This window comes from Polistes fuscatus, unplaced genomic scaffold, assembly GCF_010416935.1.
Source record: "Polistes fuscatus isolate 324 unplaced genomic scaffold, CU_Pfus_HIC Scaffold3, whole genome shotgun sequence".
NCBI classification, from domain to species: Eukaryota; Metazoa; Arthropoda; class Insecta; order Hymenoptera; family Vespidae; genus Polistes; species Polistes fuscatus.
In genome coordinates this window covers 2,838,120-2,858,534 of record NW_025113107.1, presented here as the reverse complement: position 1 = coordinate 2,858,534, position 20,415 = coordinate 2,838,120, and the positions used below count along the sequence as shown (strand labels likewise).

At 35.7% G+C, this 20,415-nt stretch overlaps 3 protein-coding genes across 6 annotated transcripts; 1 reads left to right on the top strand and 2 right to left on the bottom strand.

Moving 5' to 3' along the window:
* Window positions 1-385: 385 nt before the first annotated feature.
* Window positions 386-3,670, top strand: LOC122519678. Its single transcript, XM_043639299.1, has 5 exons — window positions 386-1,350; window positions 1,919-2,267; window positions 2,558-2,930; window positions 3,037-3,262; window positions 3,337-3,670. Exons 1-5 carry the CDS (start codon window positions 1,276-1,278, stop codon window positions 3,523-3,525), a joined length of 1,212 nt encoding a protein of 403 aa, XP_043495234.1. The 5' UTR covers window positions 386-1,275; the 3' UTR covers window positions 3,526-3,670.
* Window positions 3,661-6,429, bottom strand: LOC122519679 (SH3 domain-containing protein Dlish). Of its 4 annotated transcripts, XM_043639304.1 has the most exons (7): window positions 5,952-6,429; window positions 5,544-5,790; window positions 4,971-5,206; window positions 4,647-4,885; window positions 4,511-4,583; window positions 4,174-4,429; window positions 3,661-3,996 (listed from the first exon to the last, which is right to left on the bottom strand). In XM_043639304.1, exons 2-7 carry the CDS (start codon window positions 5,590-5,592, stop codon window positions 3,722-3,724), a joined length of 1,128 nt encoding a protein of 375 aa, XP_043495239.1. In that variant the 5' UTR covers window positions 5,593-5,790; window positions 5,952-6,429; the 3' UTR covers window positions 3,661-3,721. The 4 variants fall into 4 exon arrangements, with proteins under 4 accessions (XP_043495239.1, XP_043495235.1, XP_043495238.1 ...); XM_043639300.1 differs by having other exon boundaries at window positions 4,511-4,885; XM_043639303.1 differs by having other exon boundaries at window positions 4,511-4,885; window positions 6,010-6,429.
* A 2,162-nt stretch (window positions 6,430-8,591) lies between these two features.
* LOC122519675 (ski oncogene) lies at window positions 8,592-17,744 on the bottom strand. Its single transcript, XM_043639296.1, has 3 exons — window positions 12,981-17,744; window positions 12,351-12,583; window positions 8,592-12,261 (listed from the first exon to the last, which is right to left on the bottom strand). Exons 1-3 carry the CDS (start codon window positions 14,127-14,129, stop codon window positions 11,427-11,429), a joined length of 2,217 nt encoding a protein of 738 aa, XP_043495231.1. The 5' UTR covers window positions 14,130-17,744; the 3' UTR covers window positions 8,592-11,426.
* Between the last annotated feature and the right edge of the window lie 2,671 nt (window positions 17,745-20,415).

Genomic DNA, 20,415 nt, shown 5'->3' with positions numbered 1-20,415 from the left:
CGAACGTATCTTTAGAAAAGTGTATTGCAACAAAACAAACACTTTTCTTCTTCTTCTTTCTCTTATTAGTGCAATGCTATTTTTATTAAATATTTAAAATTTTAATCCTTTATATAATAATCGTCATAATTAAGAAGAAAGAAAGAAACAAAAATGTATCTTAACGTATTCGATTTGCTCATGTTCATTATAAATTATTTATTTACATATAAAAATTTTAAGAGCAGTGATTTATGTATCACGTAAATACATCATCTAAATATTATTATTATTATTACTTGCAACTGCGAAATAAAGATATTCTCGGCAAGTAACTAATTGTTATTATTACATAGATGATATCGTAACTTGTAATATTTGATTAAATTATTTGAGAATGAAAGAACAAGAAATTTGTATTTAATACACGTAGCATTACGTTGGTATATATGTATGTGTATAATTAAGTATATATAAATGACAGACGATTTAAACTTTCCGAAATCACCGGAATTTGTTTCTCTGCCAACATGGTCTGACAAATGTAATCACATACATACATACATACATACTATATTCATAAATCAAGGTCTTTCCGGTTAACGGGCAGAAAAATAAAATTAAAATAAATTACAAGGGTTTACAATAAAAACTCAAAATACGATTTATTATAATTATTTTTGGGACTGTTATAATCCGGCCATTAATATATTTCTTCGAGTATAAAAAAAAACTATATTGTATCGTGTTGTTATCGTAAGATTCGTTTACGATGCCTTGCTTTTAAAAACGTTGTCAAATTTTTTTTGTCTTTTTTTTAACGAGGGGTTAACTAGATTTACGTCATTAAGAATTTTTATTATATTTCTTTAGTCGTTTTTCTCTGACCTCACTTTTAACGCAGTAAGTTTAATCTTCGAAGAAGTGCATTCTTTTGCAACGTTGTCGCTAAATGCTTAAACGATAAAATATTTCAAAATAATTAAACATAAAAGTAAACAAGAAATGTCTCTTTGCGCAAGAACGCACGCTTAACTTATTGTTTCTGTATTTTGTAAAATCAAATATTTTCGTTCGGTTATTTTAAACAATATTTCCATTTATAGCAAATATAAAAAAAAAGTATTTACGTATTTCAGATAACAGAAAAAGCGAGTCTTCTTCTTCTTCTTTTTTTTTAGTAATTGCACTCGTACGAATCGCAGTTATATAGCGAAGGTACATTGACGTATTATCGGAACAAGGGTTATCGTGCCGGACGATAAACAAATTGACCCAAGAAATTTTAAGAAAAAAATGGATAAAAGGACGGTGGATCATCATTGTGATAATAATGGGGCAGACGACCGAACGATTAAAAATCAACGAAAGGCACGTGATCGAATAAAACGTCATTGCGAACATTGAGGAAAAGAGATCATCGTTATTTCTTTCTCAATATACTGAGTTATCTTACTAAATAGGAAATATCGTAATAGTGGATTTAAACCAGATAGTTAATTCCAAGTTATGGTCTTCATTTTATTATAAAATTAAATTAAAATAGTTAAAATTACATGAAAAATTGTTCAAACTGAATACCTTTAATTTGAGTATAAGCTTTAATCATGGATTGCTGAATTTTTTAAACTTTCCTATTATTTTCTATTATTTTAGATACTTTCGCAAGTATTATGCTATTCATAAAGCAAGCTGTTATTATATTTGACTTTTGTATCCTGAATCCACCACATTGCAATACTTCTTATTTATTAAGAAAATCCTTACATATACATAGTGAACTATACATTATGAATTTATTTATTTTTTTTCAAAGATTGTTCCAAAAATTTAAATATTACTTTGTCCGAAGTTCGCTCTGTTCTATTTTACGATTGTAATAAAACAAAAAGGAAGAGAAACAAATTAATCTACAACGAATTGATGATATTTTTCTAAGGAAATGGATTATCAGCATTACGTTAAATGCAACAAACAGCTGCAAACGAGTGAAAGGGCATGCGATAAAAGGATTTCTATGGAACTGACGGAAGAAGAGGAATACGAAGAAGAAGAAGAGGAAGAAGAAGAAGAGAACAAAGAAAAAAAGAAGAAGATGTTATCATCGAATCATCACGCAAGTCCAGAGATTAAAACAGAGACGAGACTTGGTCTGTGCTCTGTTTGTCATCTCAGTCTAACTGGGAAAACTACAGACGAGACAAATGTTGCTTTAGAACGAACATCTATTTCTTTCCAAGGACATCTCTTGTGTCGTCGTTGCATAGAACACTATTCCTTTCAATCAGGTCAACGCCACGTAAACGCAGATATCTTTAATTTCGTTGTCCTCTCTTTTCTGATATGCACTTATCTCTTCTTTTTTTTTATCTCTTCCCACGCTCAACTATCCTTATTATGTTTGTAAGTTAAAGTACCAAGTGCCGCTACGTCGGTGGCACTGATAATCAATTATTTTCCTTATATAAAACATACTTGCACAATTCAGTGAAAACCAATTACAACGACAAAAACAATTTGTAAAATACGATATGAATTATAGTAAATTCTTGAATTTACAATAACAATGTCTCTACAGAAGGACATAAAATGATGGACTCTACCTATCCTGATAATTGCAATGTCGAACAAAATGATGCCAAATATTATCAGCAACAAAGTTACTTTAACTTATTACGGAAAGATGACAGAGATCAATACAGTTCTGAATTAAAATTCAATGTACAAACTACCTGGGAATGTTCTCGTAGACCAATACGCTGTCCTCGCGTCGATTGTTCCGTTAACGTTGCTTTTTCGGCATTAACGCATCATTTCCTTTTCGATCATCCGGAAGTACCTATTCTGAGCGTCGATCCTGGGCTGAAAAGCACATTAATTGTTGGTTTCTCAGCACTTTCTTATAACACCAGTCGATGTTTAGCTCTTCTACTGGTATCTGGTAAATTATCGTGAGTATTATAATTATCATCATGAACTAATCGATTTTAATAAACCATGAATTCGACTCAATTCGTTAAAATTTATTTTTAATATGAATTTTTATTTGATTGCAAGAGACTCTGCTGCACGATTGTTCAATAGTAACCAGATCAATCCTAAATATCGGAACCGTCTACCACTTCCACTATTAGCTGCTCGTTTACCCCCTACAAACAGTTATTCACTTTCCAATGAGGTTTATGCTAGTGGAGAAGGTCAATGCGAAAGGAATATAATAATCGTCTGGATCGCGGGATTGGATATCGGAAATGCTGCAGATATTCTCCGATATACTATTCAAGTACGTTAACCTATATATTCATTTTTTAAGATATCAAATTTGTGTAAACAGGCTAAAAAAAGGTTTTTAAACAGGTCGTAGATAATATCGATAACGAAAGTTTTCGATCGTTAACATTTACGGGTCCAATAAATTCACTGAGGACTGCACAACGTCCCCAAGAAGTTTTCTTTAAAGGTGATTGTATCGTTCTTCACGAAGGTTTGATCGGTCATATTACTTCTGGCTGTTCCAATCTCAACTTAAATGTTATCATACATTAGTCACGTTTTCGATAATCGGAGAATATTTTATGTTGATAATTTGACGCAGATCATTAACGAGAAAATACTCGTTTGCGATATTAGATTATTATGAAAAATGATAAAAGAAAAATATAATTTAACAAGAAAACCATATAGAAATATTCTATTAGTATTATATATATATAAAAATGGAAATACAAAATTGCTATATGTATCACAAGCTGGTCATAGCAGGAGGACGAGCATATGCCTTAGGAATAAAACCATATTTCCGAGTTTTGGGTGCATATGCCCAAAGCCAACCATCAACCGTCTGATTTCCCAAATCTGCATATATCCAGTCGGCTCTTCTTACTGATAGATCATCTGGCGCCTGCGCCTTATAATCGTAGAGTACTACTAATTCGGTGCCAGGAGTTTCTTCTCTGAAGTCTCGTAAACTTTTCTGTTGTAATTGTTCGCTTCCCGTTATATTTCCATTGCCAGTCTCTTTTAAAACAAATGTCATATTATTAGGTTTTTAAATACTCATTCGTGCAACCTAAATGTATGTTTTATGATACGATAATTTTATATATAATCATTTTTGTTTATCAGAATTTTAATAAATAAATGTATTTGTCATAAATTGTTACTTTATATGTATTAAGAATATAAACTACAAACCTAATGTATGCGTTTCCGCCGAAGTTGCTGTCGTTGCAGCGGTACCTGTTGTTGCATACGAGTGAAGTACATGTCCTGGATAAACGAATCCAGATGGTACAAATCCTTCGTTACCGTCGCAATGTCGAAGCACCCAAAACCAATCAGGGTCGTCTCTATTTAGCACAGTTACGAATTCTCCTCTTTCAACGCTTACGTCGTTTTCATCTCGTGCGACAAATGTATATAACACAATATATCTTCCAGCTGAGGGATCCTTTAAATAAAATGAAAAATAACTTAATATTTATATATATTAGTTTAATTAATTGAAGTTATCATGTTAAATTAATTATACCTTGAAAAAGGGATGCACATCTGGTTGAGACGATATTGTTTGTATAGAATTTTGCGATTGAGTAATATTAGATCTATTAACATTAATATCAGCGGTTACAACATTGCGAGTATAGCTTTCACAATCTGATGCTGACCCTGTATCAGTTTGTTGTACATCCAATGCTTGAGAGCGACCCGTACTGGAGATATCACCGTCACCCTCATTGGATCTAGGCAATTTTTTTTTAACATTATTCATAAGAGTAGCAAGCGTCAATTCAGCTAATTGCGATGTATAAGGTGCACAGTAAGAATGGGGCACGAATCCTTCCATACGCGTATCCGCTGCTATTACATATACCCAGTCATTTTCTCTATATAATACATTTACAACCTAAATTGAATGAAAAGAAAAAATAAATGAAATATTAAGCTCAAAGAGTCAATAAAAAAAATAATACAATGTAAAATAATCTAACCTGTCCTCTTTTGACCTGCAACTCGTCATCGACACATGGTGTAAAGTCATGAACGATAACCATTTTACTATCCGGAGAAAGTCCATTTTCCTTTTCTATGCCAACTCTTACTAAAGTTTCTATACTTGCACTACCAGTTATACGACCAGGTGGTAATGGCGCTCTGGTTCCTGTACCGAGTCCTGTACCTCCTGTGCCAACACAGTCCTTTTCCAAATTAAAGTTATGAATTCCAGCTATACAAATATACAAATTAAAATACATTAGTCTTTAAAAATACGTACAGCGTTAAAAATTTCTAATAAATTATTAATATTTTTTTAATAGACAAACTTATATTAGTAATTAACATTGTTAAATTATTTCTTCTATAGAATAAAATATTAAAATTATAAAATATCATAAATCAAGACTATATATAGCTGCAAGCAAATTATTTCAAGAAATATTTGGTTAAATTCAAGAACAATAAATCCACAAGTGCAACAGGTGAGAATCCCATACCTGGTACCTCAAAAATTCATATATATTCTTTAAAAAAGAAGAAAGAAACTTATTTTTCTTACAACTTACGTTTTTTTTTCTTCCCTCGGCGTATACGAACCGGACACAAGAAAGCCATATCCTTCTCTATGTAGACCCGGAACTCGAAAAAAATTACATTTCCAAATTAACTCCGATTATTAATTAGCATTAATTTCATGGAACCAGCATTGGATAGACCAAAGCGGACATTGATCTCTTTCTTTTTTCCTTGAATATTAATCCTCTTTATTTTTCTTCTTCTTTTTTATCCCTTTCTTTTTACGTGGAGAGTTCGCTGCGATAAATATTAATGAGATAAAAAAATCAACATTTAATATATTTATATTAGCTCCCCCTCTCCACCAGTGATTGAAGTTAACGGTTCAAACGTGAACAAAAGAAAAGAAATGAAAATCGATGAAATTTCAGAAATAATTAATAATCCGACAAAAATACCTGACAGCGTTTTAATGTTTTAAAATAGAAATTGTAGAGAAAGCATGCAACGCGACACCTGCGACGACTGTGTGTTTGACTTGCGTATCCCCCTGTCCTGTTCCCACTACTCTGCCCTGTCCTGTCTTTTCTGACCTCTTCTTCTGATTTTCTCCTGATGAAATCCCATACGTTGGTGGTATGTCCCACAGATAGACGGCGCTTCAGAATCACACGAGTTAAGATTTACCATTGATTTTTCTAGATCCTTTTCAACATTTTCAATCGGTTATATTTTTTATCTCTCTTTCTTTTTTTCTACCATATTCTTAGCATATTCTTTTACCATATTTTTATAAGTGCATTGTCCTTGATTTTTGTCAACTTTGAACAATTAAAGGAAAGCCTTTTTTTATCATTAATTCTTTTTTTTTTTGTTATAATTACATATCTTGAATCTGATAGCAATGTGAGTATGATTATAAAAAGGGCTTCAATTTTGATAAATTATTATTATTATTATTATTATTATTATTATTATTATTATTATTATTATTATTATTATTATAATTACGGTAACAGAGGAAGAATTTTTCTCTCATATTATCGAAATTGTATTTTATTTTTTCAATTAACACAAAATTGGCGAAGATAAGATTGGTTTTGGTTTGTTTGTTTTTTTTTCCTATAACAGTTCTTCACGTTTTACATTTAAAAGATTCGCAATCGTGTATTTGTATGTTGTGTGTTATGTATAATATGTGATCTACGTGTGTCACATACGTCATGAATTAATCGATCTGTAGATCATCAATTTATACAGGATGCTCTGTAATTGATGGTATAATGAAAAAGTAAGCTGAAAATGTAGAATCAAATTTGTTTATAGAAGCCTTTGTTTCTAAGAGAAATAAGTTTGAAAATTTATCGAGTACACATCTATTTGACCGAGTTTGTAACTCTTGTTCCTGCAACCCAAAAGCTTTATTCGATAAGCATAATAATACCAAAACAAGAAATTTCATCATACATTGTAAATATATTAAGAAGAGCAAAAATGCTCTTCAAAATATCTGAGAATAAAATAGTAAAATCCATCGAGCAGAAACTGAATCAAGTACACATTTACTCAACAAATTTTCAAATTTATTTTTCTCAAAAACAAAGAGTCACTCCCTGCGCTTGTTTTTATCACCAGTTACAAGCACTCTGTGCATATGCATAGATCTAGAGTGCATATTAATATGTATGTATGTATATATATATTGAAAACTGATTTTCTTGTTTATCTCGAGTGTGAAACACACAACACTCATATATGAGTGAGTAAATGAATTTGATAACTTTATATAAAATCGTTGGATTTGCGTCACCTTGTAATTATTGTGTATCGATAAATTTTCTATCGAAATACAAATGCGATAAGAGGGACTGCAGATTCCTATTATATGCATTATAATAATCATTCTTCCCCCACATTAAAGTGTTATCAAAATTCTTATTGGCTATATATGAGGATATATAATAAACTACTGAAAATTGATCTTTCGTTTTTCGAGGTATACAAAGATTCGAATGAGAAGTAAAATTTTGTACTTTTACTTTGCACTTTGTCGTATATAATGACATTCTTTGTTTCTTAAGAATATTATTATTATTATTATTATTATTATTATCTATCTAAAAATTGTATGTCGTGAATTGTGTTATTAATCTAAATAATCTATTTATTTAATTGCTACTCTTATAGTTTGAAAAAAAGAAATGTAACGCTTATTTATTATAAATCTGATTCACTCTTTATTGAAAAAAATAAATAAGTTATAACCGAAGAAAATAAACTATTGACAATTTCCCTACTTCCTCCAACGTCATTTAATATTTTGTCTTTACTCGATTGCATGTAAGAAAGAGAAAAATGTAGACGCAAGGCGCATGGTTGGGTTTATAAATTAATAGAATATATATAACTTAAATTTTTAAGTTAATTAAATCACTGGTAAATACATTAAACAGGATGTGTCGAGCGCATCCACAGAGATTTATACGGGGTCACGATCAGTTTTAAAAGTATGTAATAATGTAGTAAAAAACTTATCGTGTAGTTACAGACCGCTGCCAATAATACGTTTGCACATTAAGTAATAACAATTGCTTATATATCGCATAAAACAGATAACATTTCACAATAATGCTACATCACATTGCTGTGATTAATGTGAAAAATCTAAACTGTGTTTACAGTATCACAGTTTTTCTTTTACTGTAATACATACTACAGTGCGTAATTTGGCTACTAATTATTGCATAGAAAGAGTTCACATTGCAAATACCTTAATTTCATCTATTCAGTAGTTTATCTTCTTTAATATTATATACCTATAGTATAGATCGCAACAAATAGCTTATATTTTATGTTTTGAATACTATATTAAACATATAACAACAACAAAGATAATAATTTTCACGCAACTATTATCATAAACAATTTTTTCTTTTCCATAGACTTAGAGTTCAATGATCCTGAATAAGAAGAATGGAATATTAATTCAATAAACGAAATACATAGTACTCTCTCCCTCTCTCTCTTTTTCTCTCTCACTTATACGCATTTCATTTAATATAATGCACAAATTTTAATAAAAGCAAGCATCATAGATATTGCATTTATTTATAATATATTTCCATTTGAAAATTAAAATACACTTTATGTCATGGCAGTTACATGATTTTAATGAAACTGTTCATATACATATTCCTCAAATGTACTCAAAATCGAGCTTTATATATGATTTGTATTATGTATTTATTATTCATGTCGTATTCTAGGTAACTATGATAAACTGAGCGTGTATGAAAAATGTAGACTATTTATGTTCTTTATCGTAAGTGAGATTTCTTATAATATTGTAATAATATAATGTAGCTTATGTATAATATATGTTTATTGACCAAATGTTATATAAGATGCGGTAATGAATAGAACTATTCTATATCTTCGATTGTAATGTATAATGTCATATTAGAGTGCTTTGAAAATCTATCATTTCTTTTTTCTTGTTTTTTCTTTTTCTTTTCACTAGACAGAGAAAAATTGGTGAGATCATTTCGAGTTATATGATTTGGAAAAAGTAAATATTTATCTAATGTTTAGTGATTTTGATGTAATAGCGCATTGATAATAATTATGTACGTACGTATGTAATTATAAATATGAGAACAGTTATGGAGATATATAAAAAAGATTCTTGTACGGTGAATATGTTGATGTAATTTATTAGATCATAGTATTTTCATGAGAGATCTTCGAAGCAGTCTCCACAGGATTGTATATACGTAAATGGCATACAAATATTGGAAACTGTTTATTTTGTCTGCTATATTAGATAAATTTAAATATGATAAGATTTGTCAAGCCTAATGATAATCGATAGATTATATAATGCATATCCAGTGATGGGAAGTATATGATGAACACAAGTACGTAAAAGATATATCATACCAAGGTATATTTTTCTTCGTTTGTACTTGTGTATAAATATTACATTTGGTAAATTACGATATAAAATGAATCGAGTCGTTCACATATGTATAAATTGTTAATGTACTTTTGCATACTACTTTTCTTTCTTTTCTTTTAACGCATTTAACAAATAGATAAGATCTATTATATACGGCACGTAACATAGAGAATAAACTAGATAACGTTATATGCATTGAACATGAAGATGTGTGTGTGTATGTATGAATCATGTAAAAGTTTCCTACATACAATGTAAGTATATACATACATATCTAGATAATTTTCTATTCGTATGTCTAATATCACCTAGGTACGTCTTTAATCTAGTACCATATACTTTCTATCTAGAAACTTTAAAAAAAAGCATCCCTCCCATCACTGTATAGAATTTATAATTATATAGTACAGTTTGGCTCAATGAATGGAACATACTTTTCTTGTAAAGATGTTCCTTTCTTTTTATTATTATTATTATTATTATTATTATTATTATTATTATTATTATAATTTCATATTTATTTTTTAATGATTTGCCAATATCGATTGTATTGTGTCAGCAAACTACTCGTGTGTTGAGTTCTCGCGAATCGAAAAGAGTAACTCGTAGTAAAAAGTCTGTTTTAAACACATTTCTTTATCGTCGTTTTTTCTTTTATGCATCAAATATAAAGTAAAATGATATGTATATACAATACTCCAAATAAATACCAATATGTATCAAAAGCTTAGGCAATATATTTTAGTAATTTTGGATTGCACATAAAATTAAACGATCTCGTATATTCTCGTTCGTTCTTGATCTCTCTTTTCTTTTCTATATACTCCTTCCCCCTTTCCTCTCTATGTATGTATTATTTTTAAATAAATATTATATGAGATATAGAAGTAGAAAGGGTAACAAATCTACATCACATATAAATATTATTTTGGCATAAAATAGATCGATTTTAATCTAATTTTTTGTTATCCTTTTAAAAAGAGAAAATTCATAAAGTAATAACGTGTTGCGATTTGGAGAAGAGGATAATAGCCATCTTGAATAATTAATCATGAAATAAAAAACTCTGTGATGTATTTCTTTTATTTATAGCTTTTAAGGTGTGTGTGTTTATTTTTTCTTCATCTTTTGGTATTGAAAAATATCAATGATCCCCTAACTAGTGTGAAATCATTGGTTTTGTAAAAATGTTAGATAATTCAGCCTTTCCATACTAAAGAAAAAAGATATTGTGATCTCGCGCTCTCAAGATTTTTCAACTAAAACATACCCAATGACGTGTTTTATTATTATGACATATCACGAGCTGCTGGAACACACCTAGGTCCATGCTTAGAGCATTCCTAGCGTAACAATACAGCACCTAGGTTTTTTGTACTTTTTAATATTTCGCATATAATAGAGTTATATTTTATACTAACATAGACTTATAATGAGACAATATATATTTACATTATGCAAACATGACTATAAGAAGTTTGTGGAAATCGTTTCAATCTCTTTCGTATGTTCACTCGATCAAACATAAACGATCATAAACAATTTCTTCTTTCTTTCTTTCTCTCTCTCTTTCCGAATTTGTATTACTCATTTCATGCATCCTTAATATGCACAAAATATTTTATTTATAATAATCATGTTATTCGTTATACGCGAGCGTTGGTAAACTATTTTTCAAACGTATTTAATTATTTTCTTTCTTTCTTTTCCTTGTTTTTTTTTTCTTTTCATATAATACAATATCTACATTGAATTATAATTAAAATTCGAAAATAAAGTATACTTACATTAAAAATTTCAAATTAAACATAACAATAGCAAAGGCTTCTCGCATATCACATAAACTAGACAATTTTTAAATCGTTTTGTTTAGAATCATATTATTGTATATCTAAATACTAAATTGAATATAAGAATGCGCTCATCTGGCCGAATGACAAGCGTCTTCAATAATTATTTCTACAAGGATCGATTTCTAATTATTACTAACCGATTGGACTGCCGATTCGGGCTCATTATCGTTCGAACGCAACGAGACATCGATTTCTTCGGTGCCTTCTGTACTATCCGCAACACTCGCGTTTCCTACTTCTTCTTTTTTGACACTGTCATTGGTTGATTGTAAATGTTGTATTAGAAGTTGATTGCGTAGCCTAGAGATTTTTCGAGCATCCGATCGACGATGTCGTCTTAACTGTGCGTTTTCGGAAGCTAGACGACGAACTAGCTCCAAAATATCCTGCGGAACGTCAAGTGCTATCAGTCGTTCCTCCAAATCCATGGCTGTAGTTCCTTCAGAATCCGAATCACTTTCGGGGGACGACGTGCCCACTTCGACCGCCGGCGGATCAACGCTTACGGTCGACGAAGTTACTGCAGCACTTTCTTCTTCTTCCCCAACTTTCTCCTCGACAATTGTTCTTTTTTCTTGAGATATCTCCTTTCGATCGTTCTCCACCGTACATGTAGGGAAAAGAGGGTAAGAGGAGGTTCCACTACCACCCCCGGAAGAAGCAGGTCCAGGAGACGATTTTTCGAGTTTAACTGCAAACTCTTGTTTCGGTACGAGCTCCTGTTGCTTTTCATTTGGACTTTGCGGACATTGACTATGATGACGGTGCTCTTGGTGGTGTCGTTGATGATGAACAGGAGGTACTATAGGTGGTATTGCAGGTGTTGGTATCGGTGCCAATGCAACATTTGGTTGAAAATGTGGCTCAAATCTTTCACATTCAGATAATGGCACTACACGTTCTGGATGTTGTAGTACTGGTGGACCACGACTGAGATAGGAAGGTACCATGGAAGAGCTGTAGATGCAAAATACAGGAAAGATGTACAACCATGATGAAAAGCTTTCTTTAATAGACTTCCTCTCTTTCTCAATTAACTAATTTACCTGTCTCTATGTTTACGAGAAGCAGAGGCATTCCAAGGCCTAAACGCGGATACTCCTCTGGTAGCTAATTCAAATACTGCCCATTGCATCTGAAAATATGGATCCGTCGTGCTAGCCACTGAAGATACCGGATGATAAATACCTAATCCATTTCCATTGTAGATGGTAGCGCATTCATCTTTACCCATTTCCTTCTTCGCTCTTTTTATTAACTTTTCTGGCTCATGCCTTAACTGCAATATAAAATGTCTTCAAAAATATGTAAAAGAAATATTTAAGTAGAGTGAATAGTAATTTGCCTTGACATTGATTCTTTAAAGGGTGATATTACACACAGATATAAGTCATCAGCGGTATTAGTGTTTTTCAAGAAATTTATTCATCATATCGGACACAGGAATCTTTAAGCGATTATGAGATAAGCTTAACTATGATGATCCTAGAAAGATAATCTTTACTCTTTATTTGTCTAAATATAATCCGATTAAAATGAAAAAGATAACCGTGAGATAAAATTCAAGTGTTTTTTTTATCAAATCATTATCATATTTATAAAATAAGTTGTTTTTAAACAAGCACCAATAAGCAAAGAGAGATACAGACAAAGAAAATAATAAAATATAAAAATACCTCCAGTTTCCGCTTAGAGTTAAGTACAAGATGTTTCTCTTTAAGCTCTCGAAAGACAGCGAGCAGCTTGTTGTAGTTTTGTTGATCTCTAGAAAGTAGAAGATAAGAACGCCAGTTAGCAGAGTCGAAGCCCCAATGACAGGTACGGTTTTCCAGGGACCTATGAGCGTGTCTGACAAAACGTTGTGGAGAGAATTGGCAGCCACATTCGAGACACTCTATGCACACAGAATCCTCGGATTCGAAGAGATCGGCGTCGAAGATACCCTTGCACTTTCCAAAACACTCATGATACACTTTGAACCTAATGATAGAGTCATCCTCGGTGGTGGCCTTACCACCGCAGACTTTCTTATCGATACTATCTTGATTTTGTAATAGGTGAGAGGTCTCGCATGGTTCTGTCCTCGATAGGAGAGCACTGACGAGCCTCTCGGCGTCGGTTTGAGTGATTAGACCGCACGACGGCGCGTTACGCGGCAAAATACCGGAAAGTTTCAGTTCCTCCAATTGATCTCGTGTACTTCTCGAACAATAAATTTGCAATTCGTCGCATACCTGATGGATTTGTTGTAAAGAAAAATCTTGTAGAACGGTGTTCAATACCTGTGGCAAACATAACCTCCTTTCGCCACCAACGACGAAACAAGAAATACTTTCGCCCTCGAGCACAGTCTCGCACCTTTCGGAACAATTCTGATCGGGAGCGGTAAGAATGGGTATTTGAAACTCGAGATCTCTTTTTTCGCAAGCGACCTTAGGACGATCAGGAGGAGGTGGATCCTCGTCGGAGTCATCCAACGGCCGATCAAAGTTCGTCCGCCTGAGTCTGGAAGGAAGGCTGCTGTTGATCGGCGATGGTGGAACCGGTGCATGGTCATTGCCTTTGTCGATGTCTTTAGGCGAGGTAAGTTCGGTTATTCGATCAATTAGACGTTCGGCGGCGATGCAATTTCCGGAACGACCCGGCGGTACTGAGAAATGAAAGGGCGGTTGTTCTTGCAACAGACTCTTACAGTCCATGCCCAAAAGGGCCGAACTCGGACCTTGTAGGCTCTTCACAGCCGATAGCTGATATGTTTTCAAGACGGTTTTCAACTGTGGACTGTAAGATTGGCCGTTTGTATTGCCGGGTAATAATGTCTCCATTATTTGAGAATTTGTTCCCCTGATCCTGGTGGTCGTCGTCGTTGTTGTTGATGATGCTTTTATTATTTTTGTAGTATTTTACTACTTTTGTAGATGTTGGTGCCGCTGTTGTAAACGTTGTTATTGTCGTCGCTGTTGATGATATTTTTGTTATTGTCGTTGTAATGGTCGTGTTGTTTTGTCGCGAGACAGCAGTAAGACGGACGAGGACCTCGAACGGCCTCGCGATCGCGTCTTACGATCGCGTCTTACAATTGCGCCAGTGGACACACGCGAAATCTGCGACGCGCGAAATGCCTCCTCTCGACACCTATCTTTCTCCTTCTCCTTCTCGTTGCTTACCGCCACCTCTACCCTCGCCCTCCACCCACCACCGTCACCACAAGCTCCACCACTGCTGCTACCACCACCACACTACTACACTACCTTACTACCTACACTACACTACACTACACTACTATTATACTTCTCTCTTTCTCTTTTTCTTTCCTACTCTCGCTCTCTCTGTCTCGTTCGCTCTTTCTTTCTCTTCTTATTCTTCGAGTTCACTCGACGGCATTCGTGGCAGTAGCGTAATCGCGTACGGGACCGTGTCCGCGATCAACGTGAACACAACGAGGTCGATGTAGTAAAACGTTGCTGCTGGTGCGTCGTCCATCTCTCGTGGACGAACGACGACGACGACGACATCCAACGAGTCTTCTGCTTCTTACCCCCTTGCACGCGAATCGTACCTCTTTGCTCGATTCTTTCTTTCTCTCTCTCTCTCTCTCTCTCTCTCGCTCGCTGCTTGTGCGTGCGTGCTGCTGTGCTATCTTTCTTTCTCTCTCTTTCTTTTTCGTGCAGCTAGCTGGCGCGCGCGCGCCCGCCTCTACGTGCCTCTCTTCCTCAAGTCTGTCCGTCCTTCTCGATCGGCATTATTATGTTCGACGAAGGTTAAGCGACGACGAGGACGTTGACGACGTTGACGGCGGCGACGACGACGACAACGGCGGCAATCCACCGTAACGTCGCGTTGTTCATAAACATGATAATATTCGCGCACGCACTACCGAGGCGTAAGACTTGTACAACCAACGACACTACGATGACGACTATGATAATGAGGATGACGATAAAAAAACGACGATGAATAATGACTACCACAACGACTACGAGGAAGGCAGCAGGAATATGGACGAATGAATAGCCACCATTCGAAATTCACTACCACCACTATCAGCACTACTAGCCGTCGTCTTCTTTATTATTTCTGTCAATTACTCCACGAGACACAGGGGATAAGCTTATCGATGGCACACGATGCACATTACTGAGAGAGAGAGAGAGAGAGAGAGAGAGAGAGAGAGAGAGAGAGAGAGAAGAGGGAAGGAAAAAACTTGATTCGATGACGGGGAATAAACGCCCTCGTACGATTTCGCCAAGGTTTTCCTTGACGAATAGTAGAGAGTAGAGCACACTGCGATCACGAACGTCGTCGGCCGTCGTTGGATTGTGCTTTTAGGAACCACCGGGTTCTTATCGAATGAGAGAAGTCGGCAACAGAGAAATGACACATGTCTGTCCGTCCTCTTGCTTGTCTGCCCACCCGTTCTTTCCTTCCTTCCTTCGTTCGTTCGTTCGTTCGTCCGTCCCCCTCCTCCTCCGTCTGTCTTCCGTCTGGTCGTCCGTCTGTCTCCTCCTATTGCTCCCACCACCACCCTCTTTGTTTCCTTCTCAACCACCGATACTCCCCCGTAGATTTCGCTATCTATCTAATCTATATATCTATCTATCTATCTATCTATCTCCCTCCCTCTTTCTCTTTCGCGTGCGTCGACCAGCCTGTCGTCGCTATCGCTCTATCTCGCTTCGATTCACAATCTTCCACTATCTAATTCCTCCGATCCTCCCCTCTCACTCTCTCACTCTCTCACTCTCCCTCGCTTCCTTGTATCCCACTACAGCAGTAGCAACAGCAGCAGCAGCAATCCGGCTCGGTTGCGCTACGCTTCTTCCCGTCTACGTTCCATCACCACCGTGGCTGCTCTGTTCGTAAGACCGATGCGTAGCTCTCGTTTTGCGCACGCCGTTGTTTTTCACACTCCTCGTCTGCTCCTCCTCTTTCTTTTGCTGTCTCCACCAACCTCGTTGTCAATGTCGCACCGTTGCAGTTCTCACCGTTAGCTTTACGAACGCAAACGTATATACTTACACTTACAACTACTACTACGTGCCGGTAGCATTATATATCGTATCTTCATACGACCATACGACCATACGACCTCCGCAAACGGTTGTTTGCTCGCTTTGTTAGTCGGTCGATCGGTCGGTCGGTTGGTTGGTCGGTCGTTCAGTCGTTAACGCAATTGGCAATCAGCAAACGCAAAGCGATGACGACGACCGTGCTCGCACACAAACATAAAAAGCAAAGGAATATTATTCAGCGCAACCAACGCTCTCTGCCACCGTTGACGATCGACTTGCGACTTGGCGCGACGCCTCTAACCCCTCCCCGCTACCACCATCTTCTCTTTTCACCTCCCCTCCCATCCGCCTGTCCTGGGCATTCGCGCCTCGCGGCGCAGCAACGAGATCGACGGCGATCCGCCGCCATCGCAACCGCCGCCGTTGTCGCCGTTGTCGCCGATGTCGTCGTCGTCGTCGTGTCCCTGTCCTCTCTTTTACTTTTTATCGTTCCCTTATTCCCTTCCCTGCTATCGTCGTTGCCGTCGAAACAACGAGAACGACGTAGACGACGACGACGATGGATATTATCGTGTCGTCGGTTCGATGATCGACATCGTTCACCAACGTAACACGATTTACTTCTTTCTATGTCGAAACGACGTCGACGACGTCAACGCGCCAACTTATCGATCGTACGCGTTCTTTCTCTCTTCCTCTCTAACTAATGTAAGTCGAACGCGTTTTTATTCCTTCACGATTCCCTTGCAATGCGTTCACAGAGAAAGATAGAGAGAGAAACAGAGAGAAAAAAGAAAAGCGTTGAAACGCAATTTCCTACCTATTTATTACTGTAAACGGTAATATTTATTCTATGCTTTGCAAAATACTACGTAATAGACAATAGTAGTAATAAGCGTGTAGGGGATCTCGAAGGACCGACCCAACGTCGCCACCGCTGCGACGTCGTCGTCCGTCGTATCCATCTTTTTTTTCTTCCTCTCATTTTCTTTATTGCGCACATGCTCTTTCCTTTCCTCTTTCTACCGCGCACGCTCACGTAAGGCTACTCCCGTAAACACGAGCTCTCGCGCGCGCGTACGCGCTGCGGGACTCGTGGCAGCCGTTCGGAAGAATCCCCGTAATCTTGATGCATCTCTCTTTCTCTCTCTTCTTCTCTGTTTCTCATTCCACCGTCCTTTTATTTCGTATCCCTACTTCGTCGCTGTGCAATCTATCGGCCGCTGTCCTCGTCTCGACGAGCGTTTCTTTCCTCTTTTCCCTCTACACCTCTTTGGGGGTAACCGGAACGTTCGGTCCTCTTGCCGCACCTTTCCCTCTTGCACACTTCGGCGGTCACCCATTCTTTGTGTGCGCGTGTGTGCGAGCTTGACGTCCGCAATGTCTCGCCGCTCGATTGCTATTTCGTTGATGATGGTCTATGTTGATGCGAAAGGAGTGGTAAGAGGAAGGAGGGATGGGAATGAAGAGCATGGAGAGGGGGAATAACGGCGGCGGTGGCGACGGCGACGGCGGCGGTCGGTCGAGCGTCTAGTCATGTGACCTTCCCGTCAAAATAGTTGCGTATATGTGTGTGTATCCCTCTCTCTCTCTTTGTATACAGCTACGTATGTATCTGTTCGCTCGGCTTCTCTATAGGCAAGCGCGTACCGCGCCAACTCGACGAACTTCGGACACGCACCTTTCTTCCTACAATCCTTGTCTCCTCGCTCTCTCTTCCTACTATTAAGCTGGCTGGCTACTCATTGTCAGGGACGTCTGAAGGTATTGACTGCTTGTTTCCTTTCTTGGTTGTTCGTTTGATGCTTGCTTAGCTGATTGTCCCGACTTTCTCTCTTCTTTTTCCTTTCTTTTTCTTTCTTTCTTTTTTTAACTTTTGTTATCTTGTTTTTTCTAGAACACTAAGATGCTAAGTAAATATTTTTGTTCTTTGTCAATCGGTTTTTTTATTTATTTTATCTTTTTTTTTTTAATGATATATATCTTGCGGATCAATAGATTGACCTGTTTATCGAAATTTGTTTATATCCGATACGTAGATTTTTTTCATTGGAGAAAAACTTGAAGCGTTATCGGCTTTCTGTTTTACCTACCGTTGCTGATTATCGACGTGGTTCATAATGTTAGGATGTCGGTAAGGAGGAGAAATTTATTACCAACGGATAGATTACCGACCAATAGATGTTTAAACAACATTACTTATCGATCGGATAAAGTACGTTTGTCACATTTTTATCGATCTACTTTGACTACGTATTATCTTATTGTATGTATCCGCGCAATTTCTACACGTACGCGGCTATGACGAGACGTAACCCTTCTTTGTGACCTCCATCCTCTGAAAGTTTATTATATATATATATATATATATATATTTTGATTTATAGTATTAATAAAGCAAACTCCTACGCGCGCGCGATTACTCTTTGCCTTCTTAGCAAAAGAAAAAGAAAGAAGATTAGATTGCGTGAAATAGAATAATTGATTAAGAAAGATAATCTCATGGATTGAATAATTAGCGATTAAATTAAACGCTCGAAAAGAGATTTTTCAAATGCGATCCTTGATTTTTTCACAATAGAAAATTTCATTTCTATTTCCTTCAAGCATTGATATCGATTCGAAACACCCACACTCGAGGAGTAATATATTGTAGAAAGATAAAAGACAAAACAAAACAAAACAAAACAAAACATAACAAAACAAAACAAAACAAAATAAAACAAAGAAAAGAAAAGAAAAAGAAAGAAAAGAAAAGACGAACGTAACGTTGTAACAGAATTTATTACGTTTCTTGTTAGGGGATTATACATGTTTTTTCGATAAACAGAGTAACTTTGATAAGGATTGGTATATTGATTTAAGCGCTCGGAAGGTGGCAGCGCGACACAATTATACGATGTTTCAAATACATTTATTCGTTTCGCGATGCCACCAATTGGATGGCTTTACGGACGTTTGTAACAATCTCCTATTGACGTACTCTTTGTAACGTTTTTTTAAAATCAAGTTACAGTGCATAGAAACACGCAAAGACTGTCATTTTTTTCCAAATACTGTACCCCAACAAACTTTTCTTCCTATTTGTCTTTCATTATTTCTTTCTTTCTTGAATGTACACGTTTGTCGTTTTGTCGTGATATTTAAATATATACATATATAACAATGATTAATAAAGAATCAACGAATACGTGATCAAAATGTTGCGCGGATTAGTCACGATGCGCGCGCAATTTTAAATGGGTTGAACGAAAAGAAATAAAAGGGTCATATTTTTAATATAAATTAATTACACTCTGCTGCGTGTTACTTCCAATATTTCTTTACGCTCCGAATGTCGATTATATATTTGAGGAGATAATATTTTTGAAATAATAAGTATCGACCTGTTCGAATTTTCCCAGCTGATCGGAGTGATTGACCACTTGTTGCACGCAGTATAAATAAAGTGTGTAAATAATTGCATGTAGAAAGAGAATAAAAGAGAGAATGAAAGAGAGAATGAAAGAGAGAATGAAAGAGAATGAGAGAGAGAGAGAGAGAGAGAAAGAAAAAGAGAAAAATAGAGAAAGAGAGAAAGTGTCGGGTACGTAACGAAAATATGATATAATGTGCACGACATCACTTCGCTTGGCGCTTCGCTCGATAACGTTATCCTTTTTATAGCTGCGCTTAAATCAGCGTCTATTTCATAATTAACAACCCCCTACACGAATAATTTGCCATTGAACCGCACACCGCGGAAGATTATATACATATATAATAATATATTCCGTAACAGAAAATAACTAACAGATAACCTGTCGTCGTATTTTGTTATTTATTTCTTTCTTCTTTTATTTTTCCTCCTCTTTTTATTAAATTTTTAAAATTCCTTCCTTCTTATTTTCGGTATTTTTTGTTTTTTTCCTGGGTTTCTTCGCATTATCGTAGCTTTCCCTGCAGTCCCCGAAAGCAGCGAGCTTAAGACTACAACTTATTTCTTTTTTTAAAATCATGTTTTGTTATATTAATTTTTTTTTTTTTCTTTTTTAGTTTAATTTTACACTTAAAGACACGTTAACACGTACGAGAGTAGTACATTCTATAATTTTGTTCT